Source organism: Mycteria americana, chromosome 3 (assembly GCF_035582795.1).
Source record: "Mycteria americana isolate JAX WOST 10 ecotype Jacksonville Zoo and Gardens chromosome 3, USCA_MyAme_1.0, whole genome shotgun sequence".
Taxonomy (NCBI): Eukaryota; Metazoa; Chordata; class Aves; order Ciconiiformes; family Ciconiidae; genus Mycteria; species Mycteria americana.
In genome coordinates, this window is record NC_134367.1 from 83758863 (window position 1) to 83781711 (window position 22849).

Below are 22849 nucleotides of genomic sequence, written 5' to 3' on the forward strand. Positions count from 1 at the left end.
ATATTACATTTTGCCTGGTGACAGCCCATTTCACAACATGATTGAATTTTCAGAATTGATCACCTAAAATAAAAAGAAATGCTATGTACTTTTGTTTCTTAAAATTAGGAGTTGATGATTAAAGGATTATTTTGGTCAGTTCAATGGACAATCTCCATTCCAATTTTTGGGAAATACTCATAGTGAGTTTGGGAAATATTCAGGTCAGGTCAAATAAAGTAGTACTCTATACTGCCTAGAACATACTGCCCCTCTGAGCAGTGAATATCATTTATTAGATTAACCTAAACTCACTCTGGAGCTCAAACAGGAAAGACAGAGAGCAATAGTACATCAGGAACTCTCAGATTCAAAACTGAGTGCTTCTGATTACCCTTTATTGTTTTACCAGAAGAACTGACAAACACAGGAAAACATAACGACGTTCGGCAAAATAAATTTTCAATTAAAAGTCCTCCTCAAAGACTACAGTGAAGATTACAGTGAACAAAAGTAGTAAAATATACATACAAAACTAGCTTAACAATCCACCCAAAAAAGCAGTTCTCTTCCTCTGTCTACGTTTACTTGGTTTTGAGCAATTGTTACAGCCACAAGAGAAGACAGAAGAATTCTAGTAGACACCAACAATGTTAGATGCAACCACTACATTTGAAACTGAATTAGCATTAAAAAAATTAATTATACCACCATCATAATCAACTGGATCCATCAGCTAATTCAACTTCAACAGATAGATACTGAATTTTGCCTAGAAAGTGCAAACTTCACTTTAAATCAACACTTTTTAAAAACATGGTTTTAAAAATTTATTTAAAACCCATCACAAGCCTGTCCTTCACAAAATATTCAGAAGCTGTAAGTTTAGTCACTAGCTTTGAACGAAGCAGATTCACGTTATTGAACGTAATAAGCCTCACCATTTTCTCTCCAAATTTAAGGCGTACGAATATTTCATTGCCATGCAGTTAGTCTCAATCACAATTTCAGTTGTTTGAACCCAGAAGCATTCTATTCTAGTAAGACTACTGCAAGTTAATCAGAAAATGTTACTGTAAAAAACAACCCAAAATTTTAGATGTAGACACTTAATACGTTATATCCTTCTGCCTCCTTACCTATACACAATATTAATAAAATGTTCAAAACGTATTTTCATTTGCATTCAGCATTTGTACACATTAAAGTGCAAATATAGACTGTGAAAATCACTTCTGACATTAAAAGTTTACGTATAATCTTTCTCTCACTCACTCACCTAAAGAGAATCTCCATAGACCAATAATTTTTTCCTAAGCTGCAATGTATTTTAAAAATAATTTGTTTAGAAAAGCAAACCTCATTTTGTAAATGAAAATACACAAGTATCTCCCAAACCTAGAAAGAGAATGGTTTGCATTACAGATCCATGTTTATTAACATTGCCTGCAAAACACTTTAGATTTTTTTTTTTTTTAATGAATAGTCTTTAAAGAAAAGTCATATGCTACATACCCCTTGTTCATCCAGTTTCAGCAGCTGTTCAGGTACTTTGGGTGAGTTGGAAGCCTGCCTCAGGCACTGAATGCCCAGCTCTGGTATTACATACTCCAGTACCTCTTTGAGAGGCAGACCTCTTGCTGTGCCATGCCGAGCAGTGGACGGTATAGCATCTTCTAAAATTGCTCCTCTAAGTGTAGTAAGCTACAGTAAAGGTAAAACACACAAAACATTTTTAGTTCTAATACTACAATGACTTTTAAAGATATAAATATCAGGTTTTAGCAAAAGCATGGAAGAAAGAATAGGAAGAAAAAGATCCTTATTTTTAATTTTTTTAACCAGTAAAAAGATTACTAACTAACTTTTAAAGAGGAGACAGGCTCTTACTGTCTCAGTGACAAATATATTTTTTGTTTAAAGAAATTCACTGATGATCTTATTAACTTATTCTAATTCCTAAGACTACTACTTTTTTTGGAAAAAATATTTACAACACCAGGAAAACTAAAAATTGTTAATTTTAATGCCATACTACCCTAGCAGATACAGTAGGTGAATGTGAGGTTGGACAGGTGAGGTAAGCCACAGCTAATGGCACCTTCATTTAACTCATCCACCTATTTTTTAAACCATGCTGCTTCATATTCATTGGATTTGGCAAAAAGAGAGTAATTTCTTAGAAGTGAGTCACCTGAATCACCTCTCCACACATACATACACACAGACCCCTTTTTTGGCAATAAAAGAAAAACCCAGCCTAAAAAAATTTTATATATATCTGGTTTTGTATTTGTTTGTAAAAGCACATGAGCCCAGAGATATTGGGAGGCCCAGCCAACACTTCTCTACGTCCTAATCACAATAGAAAGCAATAGTCCTAAGGATTATGAAAATTTATAGTTGCTTGCTACAATAACAACATTGTGTATTTTCATACAAATCAAAGCTAGTTGCTGTGATAAAGAAGAAATTAGTTTCCAAGAAATACTAATTCACTTGAAATAGAAGTTATGAGATGTCTCCTTCCACAACGGTCACAAGTGAGCTATTCTTCCAAATAAGACAATTATTTTTATCAACATATTAATATTCCTTCCACAAATCATGTATGTAGAAGTATATAAAAACATCTCACAGAAAAAAGCTTCTAAGAAAATATATTTAAACAAAACACAAAAATACAAATAAGTCATAGTACTAGCTTTCATATTTTTCCCCTCCCTTTTTCCCCTGCATTTCTTAATCTTCTGTTTCTATCATTAGAAACTTAACATCAAACAGCTTGATCCAGACTCGTCTTCAGCTTTGTTCTTATCTGTTCCCTTCCTTGTCTTGCAGTTCCCTTCAGTCAACTTACTTCCTTTTGGGTGCCCGCTCAAAAAGAGAAAAGTTTTATGCAATACAGAACAGGAAAACTTCATTCCAGGACCAACTACATTTACTAACTGTACAAGAAACATCCCTTTCCCATTAACAGATTTACTTTCGAAGTTAGCAACATAACCACAGACAAACAACTAGTATCCTAAGCCCGAAGTTAACTTTTCCATTCCTTTGCAGAATTACTGAAAGGACATTACCTCACTTGTCCTGAACACTATACGATAGTTGAACTGAGATCCTTCTTTCTCCTTGGCATCTTCAACCTTCTCCCTCCGGATGCTGACGGCTACAGGTCCAAGATTTTCATCTATTCCAAAGTAGTTCTGATGCTCTTTTGCACAAGAGTGAATGAAGAGAGAAGAGAATAATGAATTATGAGTCTCCTAGAAAATGTTCATCAAATCTCATTGAAAATTTCTGCAGCAAAAAACCTTCCTATTTTTAATTGAGTTATGAGATCTGTAAATACACCAGCTTGGGATCTTCTGAACTGGACATTAAGTACATAAATCACAAAATGCTAATTTTGATGAGCAGAATGGTCACTCATATCACAAATTACTGCAACTGCTGCTACTATGAAATAATAGTTTTTATATAATAATATAAATATATATATAATATAAATATAATAATAAGATGCTCTGTAGCTTCCTTAATTTCATTCAATTTATTCTTATTTAAAGCTTTACATTCAAAGCAGCAACTCAGTTTTAACAAGTGAAAACTGAGACTAGTAACTCTTCAGTCTTTGATGAATAGTTAAATTCATCCTTGAGCCAGCTAGCCCAGTCTGGGAGAGTAAAGCACTACCAACAGAAGAGGAAGAGCAAGTTAGAGACCATTTAAGCAGACTAGACACACTCAAGTCCATGGGACCAAACAGGAGTGAACTAGTCCTTGTCACTGTAAGGCCACTGTTTATCACCTTTGAAAGGTCATAGTGAATGGTTACACCCACCTTTAAAAAGGGCAAGAAAGAGGGTCTGGGAAGCTATAGACTAGTCACCATAAACTTTAGTTCCCAGAGAGATTCAGGAACATATTCTCATGGAAGACATTTCCAGGCACATGAAGGACAAAAAGATGCTTGGAAACAGCCTGCATAGATTTACCAAATGCAAATCGTGCATAAGCAACCCAGTTGCTTTCTACAATGAGATGACTGGCTTTATGGATGAGGAAGGAGCAATAAATGTCACCTGCTTGTACTTTAGCAATGTTTTTTACACAGTCTCCCATAGTATCATGTAGCTAAACTAAAAAGACATGGTTTGGACATGCAAATTACAAGGTGGACATAAACTGGCAGGACAGCTAGCCTCAAAGGACTGTGATCAGTAATACGAATTCCAATTAGTGGCCAGTTACTAAAAGGTTTATCAAAAGCTGATAGTGGAGCTTACTGTTTAATATTTTTTTTATTTATCTAAATGATGGAATGGAATGCATCCTCAACAAGTTCATGCACATGACCAAGCTGAAGGAGAACAGTTCATGTATTGGAGGTTAGGGCTGTAGCTGGATGCAACAGATGAAGGGGAATAACCAGCAGGCTTTTAACAAATGAGTAATATGTGCATAGGGCAGATACTGAAATGCATAAACCTTGCAGTATTTTACAAAAGCAGGCAAAGGAGGTTAACCCATCCACACAGGTAGAGTCCTATAGCTGTAGGGTCTCTGTGCTTCACTGTCCAATCTCCCCCTCCCCTGGAGGCAGCTGCTGCTGAGATGGGACAGCTGAGCTGCATGTGAAGCAACTCCTAACCCACTGAAGTTTTCAACCTGACATGTTAAAAAAACCTCTCCCTTTGACAATTTGAAAAAATGGACTGACAGAAATCTCATGAAGACCAACACAGACCTGTATCTGGAACAGAGCAAGCTCATACAACAGCACAGGCTGGGGATCAACTGCCTCAGGAGCAGCTCTGTGGAAAAGTACTGGGGACCCTGGTGAGCAACAGGCTGCACAGCACCCCTGCAGAGATGAAGGCTAACCACACTCTGGGCTGCACTAGCAAGAGCATACCAGCAGGTCAGGAGAAGACATTATGCCTCTCTATTTGGCACTTTTGAGGCCACATAAGGAGTAGTGTCCAGTGTTGGACAGAGTGGGACAAGGCCAGCAGACAACTACCAAGACAATTAGGGGGCTGGAGCATATAACAGATGAGGAGAGGCTGAAGATGGGCTTGTGCAGCCTGGAGAAGAGCAGGTTAAGGAGGGGAAATAATTGCAGCATCCCACTAGCTGATGGGGGGTTACAGAGAAGGGAGAGCCAGACTCTTGTCCAACGTACAGAGGGAAAGGCCAAGATGCAACCATCACAAGATGCAGCTTCTCATTGAGGGGAATCAAACACAGGAAAAGGTTGCCAGGAGAGTTAGTGAAATCTCCATCCTTAGAGATGGTCAAAAGCTAAAGGGTCAGCTGAAGAGGAATAGGTTCTGAGCAACCTATTCAGAACCTACCTTTAAAGGCAGATTTAAACAGGGATTTCTGGATGACTTCCAGAAATGTCTTCCAATCCAATTTATGCTATAATTCCGTATTTTAAATAGCAATTAAGTAATAGACCAATTTCTCCTTTTAAGATTGTCTGGATTAAAAAACGCTTTGCTAGCATTTTTGAGCCAGTTTAATAGGTTAGGGGGTGGATTTTTTTTTTGCTATGTATTTATAAAAATGTGTAAGGAAGTTTCGCAAAATGTCTTTCACTGAGAAGTCATCCATACTCTCAGAATGGATACAAAAATATAAAGTTATCTCTATGTAAATGACAGTCTGATTTGTCAAATCAAGTTTAAATTAAGTTTCCAGTAGCCTTTCAAAAATCTCTCTATAAAGTATGTTGGTGGTTACAGTCCATCTCCCAGCAGAGGGAAAATGAGTATCAGCACATTACAACCAGCATCCTTTTCTTGGAAGGAACACCTGGGATCAAAGGGGCACAGACCAAAATTATTTGCTCATGCTCACCAACTACATTCCTTCCCCAGCCTGAGCATTCTACCTGCATGGATAAATTGTACCTCATGGATTTTCCAGTGTTAAATTAAAAATTTCAGTCTTAATGGGCAAGTTCACCAAATGGAACAGGATTTGCGGGGGGGGGCGGATTTCCATTCAGAGGCCAAACACTTTCAACAACATTAGAACTCCCCACAGCTGCATATTCAGGCTTTGACAAAAGGTAAACTTCTCAGTTAGGGTTTCTATAGCCTTCCATTTTGATGTAAATCTAGAAAAGGGTATTACACAGTTACTAGATTTCTTGGTTGCAGTATTACTGAGCAGAAAAATGCAAGCTTGGCAGGTATCTGCTTATTACTTGTACAACATGAAAGACACAAAACCAAAGACATTATTTATGTACCTTAAAAATAAAATAGATAAAACAGTTTCAAGAATGGGAATTAAAGAAGCTGATGTAAATGAAAGCATAGCATGGCTACTGACATTCTGGGATTTAGGGAAAACATTTTTAAGTCAAGGCGTTTTTTTTTTTAAATCTCATAAAGTACAAACTCATTAAGCTCATTTAAATGTATTTATGTTGAATTAAAAGTATTGACTGGAGAGAAGAGAAGAAAATAAGTGCTATTTTCTGGCTGTTTAAAGAGAGATGGTAAAATATTTCTCATTTTTTACTTTTTCATTTTGAGGATTAATTGTCAACTTCTAATATAAAAGTCTTACTTATACAAAACTGAGCTAATACCAAAAGCTTGCTAAGCCTGTACATTTCTTCTAGGACATTTTTTCAGTTTCATATCAGCAGATAGATACAATAACATATTAAGAAATGGTTGCAAGCATCCCTCAAATAAAAAGCATGGTAGTAATAGTCAAGTCTCAAGGTATTATGAGGATAACTACACAAGGGTAAAAGGACAAATCAATGACAATAAAAGCATATTTCAATTATCCTTTCCAAAAATCAACATAGCTTTTTTTCCCCTTCTCATCCCCTTTTATCCCATAAAAATATAGTTCACTAAAGGACACCATTAATAAATCAAAACCATGAGATAAAATAAAATATTCCAGCTTTTACAAACCTTAACTGAAAGCTGAGAAGATATTTTCCATAAACATTAACATATTTTACATCAGTCGTGTTGGATTTGATTTTAACAATAGTTACAAAGCTTATAAATATGCAGTATAAAACTACAGCTCATTTCAGAAGACACTGAATTCCAAATTCTCTCATTTCTTGAAAGGGAATGGAATAATTAGTGCTACACATGCCAGGGTGTTTCCTCCATACATCTTAAAACAGAAATAAAACTTGTACTCTGACAAGTGCCAATTAAAAAACTGTGAACTAAATCAAATATTCAGAAAGTTATTTCTTTTTCATAGATATCTTGTTAAAGGCAAAGAAAATCGGTGGCATTATATATGTCTCTATATACAAGTGACTGTTGTTTGCTAAATTTTTATTTCATCCTTCCACAATTATTTTGCTAAATTCAACTGCGCTATTAAATCTACAATTCAATGAACAACCAGCTAGGAGAGCTCACTGTCATGGAACAGCACCAAGTAAGACTCAGTATGCATACTAAATGTCACTTTTTCTTATTCGGGTGATCTGCACAGCAGCAAGACATTTTGGTGCCCAAGGCAAAATACCTGTTTTATTTCCTTCATCCACAATAAACTTTGCTTAGGTGAGAACTGTGTTCAGCTGGAAGTAATCTGGAGATTCCTTACATGCTTGATCCCTTGAGATAATAGGTACTGAAAAATAAGTTTTTAGTTCCATCAGCATGTTTGCCCTGACTTGCTACCTGTCTCATAAGAGCCATCCAATACACGTGTCTCATGTAGCTTCTGTTACAGCTCTATAGAAAGTTAATGTGGAACAGGGCATGGCTTATATATCATTGTAAAGGTAGAGGGTAACAATTTATTACTGGATATTAAATGCATCAGATACTTACTTTTGAAGAACTCTACCTACAGAACAATTAGTAACAAGGACAAAAACAATTCAAGTTTTCTAGTATCATACTATGTGGGATAAAACGCTCAGATACTATTTCTTAACTTTTTAATACTATTTTAAAATAAACATACTTTACTTTTAGTCAAGAGAGCATATACACATAATACCAGAACAGAAGTTAATTAAAACTAATTAAATTCACATCAACTTTCCAGAAAGGTCATTAGGTATTTAAAATTTTTTTGAGTACTCTTTGTGTTTTCTTTTTTTAATCTTTCTGACAAGATTTTTCTTCACAAAAAAATGTTCAGCCCTTCAGAACCTGTAACTCATCCATGATAAAGGCATTTCCTAAACACGTCCTCTCATTTGGCTTAATCCTTGTCTTTTTTTTTTCCTATCCTGCCACAACCTTTGTCCATTGACAATCTTCCTTTCATTTCCATCTATGCCAATCCTTTCTTCTCTCTGCCCCTCAAAAAATATGCCACCCTTTTGCTACAAGTTTCCCTTCCCTCTCTTCCATTCTTACTCCCTCAACGCTTTTTGTTCCTTTACAACCTGCCTAGCTTAAAAGCCATTTTGAACCTCTGAATTTACCGCCCATTCCTTGCTTAGCTATGGATCTTCTTCTGCCTCTTCCATGGCAGATCAAGATTCTTTTCTTCCTTGCCTTTTAAATACAGTGTTTTTACAGCCAATATGTTCTAGGTGTCTACCATATTGTGAAAACAAGCACTGTACTGGATCCTCTTTCAAGTCGCTTGCAAAGGGTCACCGGAGGAAGTACAGTACAGTGCTTATTTCCTGCTGTTCAAACATAGAAAGCAGAGGAAGTATGATTTCAGGAAGACTCGGGCAGTAACAGTCTTTTAAGCACAGAAGCAGGGTTTTTTTTCATTTTCTTTTAATAACAGCAAAAAGACTGAGCTGTAATTCATAATACAGAAAGGACAGAGACAGGTATTTTGGGTTTCTCCCCACAAAAACAGAGATTTCACACACATTGCACAATGCAGTACTGAATATAGACAGCCAAAGTAGATCACAAAGTGAAAACAGTTTATCTGACTAACTATTCAAGCCAAGATAATTACTCTGCTGAGAAGAGTACCCTGGCACTTTGCAGTGTGAACATATCCTAAAAGAATAGGGTAAAAGGCTAGGAGAAAGGCATAAAACAACCTTCTTTAAGCTGAAAAACTCAGTAGCATCAGAAGCTCTCTGTTTAAGGAGTATGTATATGTGCATACAGTATGAAAGACCCCAAGAGACACTTGAAGACAGCAGAATCTAGAAGAAAGGAGTCAGAAGCCTCACTAACAAAACCTTCTCTTTTGGAGGCACCGTTTGGGAAATAACGATTTCTACTCTGAGTATCAGTATTTCCAATGCATTTACTGGATATAAATGTCTTCTTTTCTTCCTGCCCACTGAGAAAGTTTGGTTCAGAGAAGTTAGTTTACATACTAATTTAAATGACCCCACACTTAGTGAACTTACACAAGCATTGCATAACTTTATACATAACCCACTGGTTATTGAATACACCCCTGGGAGAGCAAGAATAACAGGCTTAATTTTAGTAAAGAGTTTCAGGATCCCCTGTAATGCTTCGGTCTCTCTACAGAGAAGAAGGAGGAAAAAAAATAATCTTTACTAAGCAACTTAAATCTAATGCATGAATATCTCAGAACAGTTGCATTAGAAAAATTTACCTTTTCCATAGAAGAACTTGCGGTAATAATATGCTCCAAGATCAATGTGTTCTATGATGTAACGCTTCACTTTCTCTCTGTGAATGGACTGATTTTCTCTTGGTACTTCCAGTACTGAAACACCAGCATTAGTGCAATGGGAACTCAGAGAGGACTCAAAAGAACAACTTTCACCTGAAGAAAAAGATGCTGAATTTGCCCTAGAAAGTGCAATCCGTCTATCTCCTTCCCCACCAGTTTCGTTCCTGAAGTAAGGGCAACTCAATACTAAATCATTACTCTTCCCATCACCCTCATCAGCATCTAAATTCTCTTTTGAATTGAGGTCCTCTTTGCTTCCCAAAGGAGATTCACAGTTTCCCGTTTGGCCTGCTGGCATCTGAGTTTGTGACGCAGCTGAAGCCCCAGTGGTTATATTTTTTCTTTTTCCTACATTTACTCTGGTAGCCATTGCTTCATTTATGTTAAACAAAACGCTCTGAACATCATAATGTGCAAAACATTTCTGACAGTTCCAAGAACGAACATTTCTGTCAAGTCTATCATCCAGATCAGATGAAAACTTGAAAGTTTCATGCTCACTTTTAACTGTTCGCAATTTTCTAAACAGAGATGTTTCTACTGCTTCTGATTTTAATCTCCTCTTGAAAGATTTCTCCCTGTCTCGACCAATAAGTAGGGCACTATCCATATAATCCAAGCCAGAAATCCTGACAAATTCTCCCCTGGAAATCTGTGCAGCAGCATGTAGACTTGGAGAAACTGTAGGATCACAGTGGAAAAACTCAGAAAATCCAAATGGAGCAAGGGTTTTATGTTCAAAATTTTCCACTCGGTATCCTCTTAGCATTGCAAAAAAATTTTCTCCAGACAAGCCTTGTCTATCAATTGAAGAGGTACTGCCATATTCTCTATGAAGAGCTGCTCCAGTATTTGGGTTAACAGCATTCTGGTCTAACACATCTTCAGCATCAATATCACTTATTGTCACATCACTGTTGCTTCTTTGTCTTATGGGATGAAGTCCCCTTTGAGGGGAATGAACAAAAAGATCTCCAATCGAATATTTTCCCTCCGTAAATTCCAATTCTAGCTCTTCTTGTTGTCCATCACTTTGGTCATTTTGTCCATTTGGAAGTACTGAGCCAACACTTTCGTAACTGGTTGGAGGTCTGTTTTCCCAAGCAGCTTTACTCAGCTCTTTAGAGCAATCCTTTTTAGGAGGCCATTCAGATACCCTTGCTCGAACACCCATTTTAGGCACAGCTGGTGTACCGTTTGTTTGATTATTTTCAGTTTTGCTAGATGCATTTGAAGAAACAGGAGGACCCATGCTACCATTCAAAGCTTTAAGTTTTCTAGCAAAATAATCATCAGATTGCATGCTTCTTGAAGACTCCCTGAACTTTGAGGAAGTTCTGCTAACTTTGTGCTTATCTTCTTGCAAAGACCTTTGATCACTCATGTCCAGTCAGTGGGAGGGGAACCACTACTATTGCGTAAATTTACTGTTACTTTTGTTATTACATCGTCTTTTATGGGCCAATAAACTACAATATAAAAATACAGTCACAGTCTTCCCAGAAGTGCAAGCAGAAACCTCAGTGTACAATTTTTGTACAACTTCTGTCAGGAGAGCAATCTTAAAACATTGCCTTCAGTTCAGATGCATTCAGTTCAGTATTAATCCAGAAAAATTTCTTTTATCTGTTCATAAAAAAAAGGAGAAAGTGTATTAAAATGTTTATAGTCAATAACAGTGAGCTTCCAATGTTGCTTGTATATACACAACACCCCATGAAACTGGAACTAATGAGACTTGCTTTGTATGGTTTTCTATCCTCTGCCTCCTTAAAACCCAACAAATGCAATAATCCCAGTTCCCCATATGATGCCCACAGGATGCGAGCAGTTTGAACCTGCATATTTCTCATGGGCTAACCAGTACACGCACACTGAATAGCAGGTCCTGCCAAGCAGAATAGCCACATACAATTCTCTCTGTGTTTCCTTCAATGCTGATAGCAACTTAGATGCCTACTCTCTGTCTAATCACTAGGGTTTTTTACATAACATGAAAGAACACAGCCATCTCTAAGATACCTTTTTCAAGTTTGCTTGAAAATACACAGGAGTTACTGGGGCAAGACTAGTAGAAAGTCTAAGCAAAATATATGAAACTGATAGACTCTTAGACAAAGAAAAGTGTTTTGTCCCATTTAAAGGAATATTTTAAAGGTAAGTAATCTCTCCACTATGATTAATTCAGTGAATAAATGTATTTCGCTTTTTTTTCCCTCTCCCCTCCCAAAGGGAGATTTACTTACATTCCTTTCTTTGGAGTGTAAACTATTATATAGCTGTGTAAAACAGTTATGGTTGTTTCTGTTACATTATATTCCTCTGGTTGGAAACCTAGACTGTTAACTCAGTTACTGTGCTAAAGAACACGTCTGCTGTCTTCCACAAATAAGAAAAGATAGTAGCCCTATTGACAAGTCTTAATTTGCTTACAAAATTGGAATTGTTAGGATATAAAAATATTCTTCAATGGCTTTAATGGTCTTAAGAATGACCAAGACTCATGCTGTGAAGATTCATTTGCAGGCAGAGCCCATCCTTTAACCCACTGCATAAAACTAGACTAAAATGAGACAAGACAGCATGTTATGTACTTCCTTTTCAGCTTTTGTCCCTTGAACAAAGCCACTAACATAATGATGTTTTAAGAAGCTGCAAATAAGCATAATATGCATTTACCAGAGTTTAAAAAAAAAAAAGGTCAGGTCAAATTAGCCTGGAATATGAATTCTCCCCTTATTTCAGTGAAGATATGAGGTAGTAAGAGGAGCTCAGAAGATAAATGGTTTTTTTCACCTACATTTAATGTCATAAAAATTCTCAAAAAAACAAAAGCGTGAGGCAGGGGGGGCAAAGGAATAATATACATTAAAACTTGACAGATTACTTTTTTTGCTTGTCAGAAATCAACACAAAGTTGTGTTTGATATAGCAAACTTTAGGACTCTTCTACCAAAATGGATTGATAAACAAGTTAGAGTTACAGTAGCATCATGACTGACATGGTTTCTATGCGACTGCTACTAGGAATGGATAACAATAGCAATATAACATTGCATCTTACTTTCACTACATACAAATTCCTCAGAACTCCTGTTTGATGGCCCATGTCAATTAAAACAAAGTTTTTGGTTCCTTACAGGAGTCCAAAAGGTTGTTTAAATAACCGACATGTTCAGAGAAACAGTATTTCAAAAGTAGCCTGTAGGATTTTTAAACAATCAAGTGCACACTACCACCTCATTTATTTTCAATCCAAATCCACAATGTGATTTACTGTTTGGCCTCACAAACAGCTGTATCTGTGGAAGGCAGGAGAGAGCCTGAAGGCCACAGGAGAGCAAGACTTTTTTTTTTTTGGTGGTGGTGTTAGCTTAAATACTTGATGAAGTATGGCCTGGGTATTTTAAAACAAGGTACATTGCAAATGTAGTATTTAAAGAGAGAATTATTTTTCTTTACACTGTAAAGCTGGTGTGACAGAAGACCAAAGAAATGCTAATGTTGCATTAGCAACTGTAGATTGACATTTTATTGGAAATATTAATATTTGAAGATGTGATGCAGTATATTTAAGGTATATATTTTTAAAAAAATTCTGACATTGGCCTAATTGACAAAATCCACCTGTTTTTAATATAAATGTGTGTGTTTTGGTATTGCCTATTCCGGTAAATTTCTGTAACTCAGTACAACAGCATGTTTTGGTTGACAGCTGACCTATGCTGATGGATAGCACTATATTCTCCTGTGCTTGTGGTTCTTTAAGGTTTTTCTCTCTCTCCATACTAAGAATTTAGCAACTCACAAATATTCCCCTATAGATGTTGATAGTATTTATTTTAAACCAATTTTGTTTGCTGAATTTAATAAACTATTACTTCTACAAAGAATGCTGTCAATATGATCACGAGTACCCTTCTCTTCAGACCTGTACAGTCCTTTCGGTCAAGTTCTTCACTTCTCTCACTTTTCGTCTTATCCTAGCATTTAAGCATGGAATCATTGACAGATATGGTCAGAAAAGAAAAGCTGGATGCCTACCAACCCTTCCCACTAAGGCTGCTGGATGTTATGCAAATAACTTAAGTTCCTTCCACACAGCTACAAAGACTTCCTTCTGAGCTCAATACAGCAGCTGGTTTGTTAGCCACAGTTACAGTTCTTTAACATGGAATGATTCCAAGTTTCCTGTGGACCTGGATACATGCCCACAAATGTTCCTGTGCCAGTAGCAGAGCAATGAATAAGAACTGTACTATTGGACTATCCTGTCAAAAGGAGGCTGTTTGGTAACACTGCCTCATGTCAGCCTTGATAGATGGAAATGAATTATTTAAGAAGCCTTTCTGTGATCATTTTGTTGATCAAGGCTTTGGAAATCTGCCCCTATTATTATGTAATGTTATCATCCTAAAAAGAATGCATAATTTGGATGAAAGCATTCATCTCTACTATTTATCAGGATGACAATTCTATAAACCATGACTTTCAAGCTCTACTAATCTTAAAAAATGGGAAGTGCAATTTGATAAAATAGGAGTATAGGCAGCAATACTATGCCAAAAGCTGAAGATCAGACATTTAATTTGCATTCAATTGATTCTACACAGCATGTTCTGTGTGCTCAGAGTCTGGTTAGTTTCCACTCTTCAGAAGAAACACATAGCATGGCAGAAGTGTTATGTATTTTGACAGTACAGCAGAGTAGCAGTTACACAATGGCTACTTTATGGGAATCCAAAGTCTGCAAGAAAATTCTGCTTTCAGGCCCATACTTTTAAGTGCAGTGAAAAAGAACAGTGCAAAGGAGAAACGAACATGGTTCATAAGCTGCCTGTATTTTCACAGGTTTTGGACCAGATAACCCACTGAACAAATCTGTCACAAGGTATTATTTCCTAAAACTAAGGTTGCCATTAGAAAAAAGGTAACTAATTTTTGCAAAAGAAGAAAATTATACAAAAAAGGTTTTTAATGCCAGTTCAAACTTGTTTCAGTTTGCTTATTTTTAAAAACAGACTACATTAGCAAATGTTTTTAGATTTACATATTCTCAGTATATCTATTAACAGCATTTATTTCTTAATGATTCCCAATTCAGAACTATCCAATTTTCAGAAGCAAAATGAGGACCATGCCTGGTTTTCAAGCCATGCTACTTATTTGTGTGTCCAAACCAGAAAATTTGTTCACACTGAACTGTGATATACCATAACGACAGTTGATTATGATGTCACGTGGGAGAATTATTACTGCAGACAGGAGTATGGAAGAGGAAAATGAGTTCTTCATGCATTTGTGTTCATGCAAGTGTCTTTAGAAAACCATGATATTTAAGCATAATTGTCTTGAAATAGAATATTTCTTTCAAAGTTTTCCATGAGGCACAGTGAATATTAAAGGATAACACTAACTATAATTGAGCCACTTATTCAGATTGCAGCTGTGGAAAATGGATTGGAAATAATACAATGAACAAATTATGAGCACAGCTCATGAAAAAAATGATTCAAATTATTATACATCAAATTTACAATTAAAGCTATAACTACTACAGTATAAATGGTTACTTGTCATATGCATATTTCAGATACTTGATTAATATGCAGACGTAGACAAGAGGCAGAAGAAGGATGGGAAGCCCCTCATTTGTCTAATGGAAATACATATGAGCTGCTGTGTAGGGAATATTTGTTGCACACTTCCTTAGTTGTGCTGTATTTCTTCACATTTACAGTCTTTGCCAGCGAGAGAAATGCAAGAGTAGAAACTGAAAAGAATTCTTTGTTGAAATGACATAGTTACAGAAAGGTATCTACAGAATAATCCACCAACAATCATACAACAGCTTAGATGATTTGGGGGTTGGGAGGAAGGAGCTATAACTAAGAGTGACAACAGCCTACATGATTCTCAGTGCTGCTGTAAGACCATCACATTTCTTATCAAAACAGTGGAATTGCACTAGTTTGGGACGGGTACAAAATTTGGAGTAAAAAAAAAAATTAAAAATCATACTCTGTTCTTCAAATACGTTTCCCTTCTCTAACAAAGAAAATGGTGGTTATACATAAATATTGAGACAGAGGTGCAACGTGTAATTTTGGAGCAATGGAGCTTTAGAACGGAACTTTGAATTCCACAGCTGGTTGGTACTGTTCAATGAAAGGTGGTTTATTTTTAAGAAAGAGACACCTCCAATTATAACTGCTGTCCTTCATTCACATGCTGAGAAAAATCTCATCATCATCTACAGGAATAATTGTACAAGATCTAACAGTAAAAAACAGACCCTTCAAAAATGTTAGACTTCTGTTTGTCTTATGGTCAAGATCTCCCACCTGTCATCTTGGCTTTTCCAGAGAAAATAATTTAATAAATCACACCTTCCAACTACTAAATACTAAACTCAGTACTATTAATTGTTTGTTTTTTAATATACTACAGCCATTTATTAAAAAGAACTAAAAAAGCAGTTACGAAATATGTACTTTCTTTGGTGTAACTCATTATACCAAAGAATAGCTATCACAAAGTTTCAGCACCTTCTCTTTAGCATATCTTCTATTACTTTCCCTGAATACTTGCTCCTACACATTGTATCTCAGTTCATGCTTTATTTCATTAAAAAACGCTGTTCAAAGTTTTCATCAAGCAACCTAGGTTATCTCTCAGTGAATATCAATGTTTTATATAGAGCTATTACTGACTATAGCATTACTGTCACTGATTTTACACTTTCTGTTAGAAATCTCCTTCTGTTACTAAAAAATATGTTTAGATAAATTTGTGACTGTGTGTTTTAGCACTGTATTTTCTTAGAATATTAATACCAATATTCTATTGTTCCATTAGCACAAGTTTTGACACTGAAATGCATTAAGGCTAATTTGATTTCCAGAACAAACTGGATATCCTCCTATTCTTACAGCTCTATTATAAACAGTTCAATTATGCAGCCTATGTGGAGTTTAACTACGAAACTGGAATTGAAGTTATATCTTGTTCAGGTTGAACCATGTAAAGCAGCACAGTGAAATCACTATTATGTTGAAATCAATAGCAAAACTACCACTGACACACACACTGAGAATCTTTCATTTGTACTCTTCTAATTCAGTTATTTTTAGCTGAAATTATGGAACCTAACAAAATACAGTAAAGCCTACAACATAATTCAATTAATGAGGTAAAAAGGAAACTTCTTAACATGAAATTCTTAGACCAAGGAATTTTTCCAGGGAAGGGTTAAAAAAAAAATCTGCAAGCACTGACTACTTATTATCCCATGAGAGAGGAAAAAAAAAGGGGGGGGGGGGGGGGCACCAAACTCCTCATAGATTATTATTAACCAATACCATTTTTTGGCAGTCTTCAGTAATTGCAAATAGAAGCTATATACCTGTTAGTCAAGTTCTTGTATCAGTAAAAATTTTAAATAAACAGAATCCAAACTGTCTTTGTTTCCTTTCATTCTTTCCATTCATGAATCTAGGTGTCAAAGGGCAGGATAACAAAAAAGAACCCTACTTATTGAACATTAAATCTGTTTTCTACAGGGAGGCTAAAATGACATATAGAACATAATTTACATGCATGCACATTATCTCTTCAGGGCAGAAAGAAGTATGGCAGAGTTGATGACTCTAAGACATTTCCCTACCTTAAAGTATTTAGATGTACTTATCTCTGTGCCTCCAACATTTCATAGTAATTACAATTTCCTTGTAAATATATTTATGCTTAAAATACTGATAATACAGAATTTTAATTCCAGTTTCATCTTTGAGAATGAAGAGTCTTCAACACATAGTGATACAGGTATGTCATAAACAAGATTCATACAAAGAAATATCAGTCAGCAGATAAACACAAGTAAATTTTGTATAATACTTTATAAATTCAGTGTAGTTCAAGAGCTTACAAAGTAGGGAGTTAAAATCTGTTTGCATGACATATACTTTTCCTCAGCTAGTAGAACCTATTTAGTAAGAGAGTTCAGATTATAGAATCATAGAATCGTTTAGGTTGGAAGAGACCTTTAAGATCATCAAGTCCAACTGTTAACGTAGCACTGCCAAGTCCATCACTAAACCATGTCCCTAAGCACCACATCTACACATCTTCTAAATACCTCCAGAGATGGTGACTCCACCACTTCCCTGGGCAGCCTGGTCCAATGCTTGACAACCCTTTCGGTGAAGAAATTTGTCCTAATATCCAATCTAAACCTCCCCTCATGCAACTTGAGGCCATTTCATCTTGCCCTATGGCTTGATATTTGGGAGAAGAGACCAATTAGACAGAGCATGAATTATTCTGGAAGAGTAAAGATGATTCACTTTCAGTTACAATACTGAAACATTGCATTGAAGCAAGTTCCACTCAAAAATAACAAAAAAGTCATTTTCAGTGGTCTTCTCAAGCAAGTAGGACACCCTCTGAATCCTCAATAGAAACAGTACTGTCTACAGTCTCAGAAATTGTCATATGGCCGCTGATTCTTGAATTGCCCCTTCCTGCTTAAATGCATATATTCTCATTTAAATTGTATAAGCCTCAAGGCAGGGACTAATTCTTTGTCCTGTTCCTACAGGATCCTCGTATGATGACCCCACTGTATGGGATGCTAAATACTATGATAATCCAGTTGGTAAACAAGTGTACCAACTCACTTTCAGAGGCAAAGCTTAGAAAGATAAAGACAGGACTTGTGCACCACATTCACATCATTCAAACACAAGGAAAAGGACTACCATGTACTGACTCTAAGCAATCATTTGCATAATCCAAAAAGGAAAGTCAGTAGTTGCTGAATAACCCGTCACATAGAAATGAGCTTTTGACAGTCAATTGTATGCATTGGGATAGCACTCGAAAGAAAGTCAGCATCTGTAAACCAACTAGCGGAAGATTACACAGAAAGGAGAATATTCATATTGTATGTTGAGAAAGGAACGTACTACATGTGTTTCATTTCAAAACAAACTTTCTATCTTCAAGTTGTTAATACTCATTGACAAATACTAAGAATGCTAAGTTTTTACGTAGTTCTTATAAAATACTGGCAGAAACAAAAAGCAACTCAGCAATTTAGAAGAAATAATGGAAGTGTACTTCCTTATTTTAAAACAATGAAAAGAACATAGCCTACCTTCTCCCAGAATTAGTCACATCAACAATTATCTTTTTTGTTATAATTCTAGCTCAGCGCACAAAATGGTTATTGAAATTCCAATGGAAAAGCACTCTGCCCAAGAGCAGGCATAGAGAAAACCAGGCGGGGGGGGGCAACAACACACAGAATATTAAGAAATGTCTTGTCCATTTCATAAAAAACACAAGTAACACTGTAAGAATTCTTGCTCTTACAATATATAACAAATTGCTACAGATGGAATGATGCAATAGAAAAATTAGTAGTAGTTAAATAACATCATTATCTATGCTTATTCTACAAAAATTTAAAACTTCAGGAACAGAGGGTGATTTCTAACAAAAATATGTTTAGATAAAGTTCTGACTGAATGTGTTAGCACTGCATTTTCTCAAGAAATTATCTCAAACCTTTTTTGGGATATGTGTGTAAGGCTGTTTTCACATACTGCATACAATTGCTTTCAATTATTCTAAAAAAAAATTAAGATGATCAGAGTTGGCGCCTCCTGGGGTATCTGAAGAAATGGTTTTTAATTAAAAGGTCGATATGAAAGGAGAGATGTGCTAACATTTTGACTGTTATTTCACATTTGGAGGTAGAAGTTTGGAAGCAGGTTCAAAGGCTGCACTGAAGTTGAGTAAGGAGTCAAGTACTGGAAGAGGAGAAATTGTTCAGTAAGGGAGAACAAGATTGCAAGCTTTGACTTTTCAGAGTCAATATGCCACAAAAATTTATAAGAGGCAATTCCACTTTTTGTAAGCCTACTATAGTGAGGCCCAAAGTAAAGCTTTTTCATTCACTCAGTGAAAAGAGAAAACAATAAATCTATTAAACAGCTGAGGCTGCCTATTCCATGAAGCAGGTTTCAGATTCTGACACAGTACTCAAGAGTGCTTTTGAAATGTACAAAGCCATTTTTAGCCAGAACAAGAAAGTTCTTTTATATGTTTCTATTATAACTGTGTTTCATAGTAAAATGCTGCTTCAGGCAGGAGCAGAGATTAAGCCTGCCATGTTCACATTGGAGAGGTCAGGCTATTTGCATTGTCCTAAGCATGCACTTGGATTCCATGGTATGAGCTCACAAAGCCATGCATTGGACACCATCTCCAGAGATCGCCAAATTCCTCCAAACAGCAAAACACTTAGCACTAGAACAATATTAATACTACTTCCACCAGAAATACTCTCTCCAACACGTCATGAGCCATACTGCATATGGACTTTTAAGGGCATCTAATTTTTTGTAGAAAGAGAGAGCCTCCTTAAAGCAAAAGACACACCCAGTACATCCATCGATGAAAGAGAACCAAAGAGGGTGCATGGATTTCGATCGTGGGGACGCAACAGCTTGAGTTTGAGAAACAAATTCCCTACTCCATTCCAAAAAATCTTCTGTTTTGACAAATTAGCATCAATAAGACTGTTAGTGCCCAATGGAAACAGACATTCCAAAGCAGATTCAATGGTATAAACCGTAAGGACTGTAAGTGATCACTGAGACAAGGTTGAACTTTTGTTCTGCTTATGTTCATGAGAAATGGGTATGTCATCCTACAGGTCTCCATATACTTACTTGCAGCAGACCTTGCTCACTCAAAATAATCAGATTTTTGCATTTAAGGCATATGTACAAAAATATATTTCACAGATAACCTCTCAAAGGTCCATCAACTGTATAAAACTTTGGGTACCACAGAACATCTGGATATGACATTAATACTCAGTGCCTACAAAATTACACTATTTTGTTACACATACTATTTTATCCCATTTCCTGTTGTATGTAGATTTTTGAGAGAAAACTGCAATGATTAAAATAAGATTTGAGGAACTTTGCTAAACACAGATTTTGTTTAGATTTGTCCTCATATTTCTCCCCCAATATCAAAGACACATTCATGTTCTTTGTGAGTTTTCCTGTAATAATGCTATCTGATGATACTCAAGTTGGTCTACCACAGGACTCCGATTTCTGTATCTATTAGAAAGGCTCACACAAAGTTAATTGTCCCAGCTTCTTTTGAGAAAAAATATTATTCCAGAAAAACACTATTGTGGTGATGTTCTAGAGAATTCCTATAGACAGGCCTTACAACTGTAGGCCTGTGACAGCAGAGGGTCATACTCCAGCTCCTACTCTCTCATGTGACTAGGCAAGTCACAAATGCACTATACAGCCTCTCTGCATATATGCAGCATCATCCAGTGATTCCTGAAACATTCTACAGTTTCCCAATGAAATGCGCAGAAGTAGTGTGCTGATTCCCTTCCCTTCTTCTGCTAGACCTACTGCATTCACCTGACATTTCCAAACATCACCTGGCACTGAACAATACAGTTGGGGCAAAAAGCACCTCTGAGACAGCCCGCTGTTCTACAGCTTCATACAGCTATTACCTAGTTCTTACCAAGTGAGTATTTACAATAACGAACACAGTGTTTCTCAAAATTTTTCAGAGTGCGGCTCCTGTTAAAAGTCCTGTCTTTGTGCCATCCTGACCAGCTGCGTTCCTCCAGGATGGATCAAAATAGTCTGTAATTACTAAATGCAACTGTAGACACTTACATACTCTTTAGGAACTGAGGTGCTGCAGCTAACACCACTTTTTCTAACACTTTACAACCTCTGGGCAAAGAGGGAATCACAAAGTGGATAAATGCGGTTTTAGAAGTTCAAGTTAGTTCATTTCTAGGGGGAAAAAAAAGAGCTTAAGTCCACTCCACTGTTAAATCAAAGGAGAATTTTAATAATCTCACCTATCATAAAAGTTCACAACAATGAAAAAAACTAAAATAACATGCTCCCCCACTAATTAATAAAAAAAAAAATTGAATACTGTCTATGACAACAGATGGAGTGTTCAAAAACTCAAAACATTCTAGTGTGGAAGAGATCTAAACTATTCAGTAGGAAAGGAGTACAGAGGCACATTTTATGGAAAAAATAGAAATGCTAGCTTTGCTTCTGTTTCTTATGTTTTCAATAAAGTAAAACAGAAAATAAGTTTTATGGCAAGTCATTTGGCAGTAGAATGGCTCTGATGTCATAGTTCTGAATTATTTTTAGTAGTAATGAAGGAAGTGGTTAATTAAAGTAAAATAAGTTTTAAAGAAAAAGGAAACATTAGCCTTTATCGTCATTGTTTTTTAAGGAAACTGTTTTAGCTTGACCTTGGTTCTTTATTAACTGGCATGAACTGTGAGGAAGCATAAACTGAAATATTACTGGCCAGTTTTCTGAATCTTTCAAACTGACTGGGATTCTGCCATTTCAGATGTCAGCAAGTAACTTCTCATGTAATTTTGCATCACTTTAGAGCTCTAAAGTATTATTTCATGTCACTGCACATCAAGATCTTTTAAAGAAGTTATTTTCTGAGAACAGAGATTTCACTTTTTTCTATCATTTCTCTCTGATTCAAAAGAGCAGAAATTCCATATAGAAAGAAAATACATTGAAATCTATGGTGACCATAATACACTTAATTCATATAGTCTTACTAGATGGAACAATTTTGTTCTTAATTTTACAATGTAAATTTGGAAAGCAGGTTTCATAATATTAACAAAATACATTAAATATCTTGGTAGTTACCAAATAACTTAGTAACTTGTGTCCACAGGACATTTCCAAGCACATGCAATGGAGCCTGGACCACCTGGCACTGAACAATACAGCTTGGGCAAACAACCGCCTCTGAGACAGCCAACCTACAGGCCGGTTCTTCTACAGCTTTGTAGAGCCACCGTTCTTTTTTGATTAATAAAACCTTTTCACATAATTCTAGACATAAACAGAAGAACAGTAGCTGGAGTGAGAGAGTTGCTAGCAGAATATTGTTCTTCATTTTTCAGCAGTCCACTAAAATTCAGTGCAACTTTAGAGCAATAAAAGTCATTACCATCTGTTCAGTGATCATTTGATATCTCATCTAGAATCAAATTGCCGTCAAGCTAAAAAACTTGTTATCAATGAGACTTAAAAGGGTCATAACGGAAAATAATTTTGGTTAAAGTTTTATGTAAACTTCATGGAACATTTCCTTCTGCTCCCCC

At 36.1% G+C, this 22849-nt stretch overlaps 1 protein-coding gene across 7 annotated transcripts in view; it reads right to left on the bottom strand.

The window, feature by feature from the left end:
• SIPA1L2 (signal induced proliferation associated 1 like 2) overlaps positions 1–22849 on the bottom strand; it is a 154763-nt gene that overhangs the window by 77801 nt on the left and 54113 nt on the right. For all 7 annotated transcript variants that reach the window (XM_075495892.1, XM_075495891.1, XM_075495893.1 and 4 more), the window contains 3 exons: positions 9547–11253; positions 3063–3196; positions 1495–1683 (listed from right to left, as the gene is read on the bottom strand). In XM_075495892.1, coding sequence (XP_075352007.1) covers positions 1495–1683; positions 3063–3196; positions 9547–11011 — 1788 coding nt within the window. In that variant the 5' untranslated portion in view covers positions 11012–11253. The remainder of the gene's footprint in view (positions 1–1494; positions 1684–3062; positions 3197–9546; positions 11254–22849) is intronic.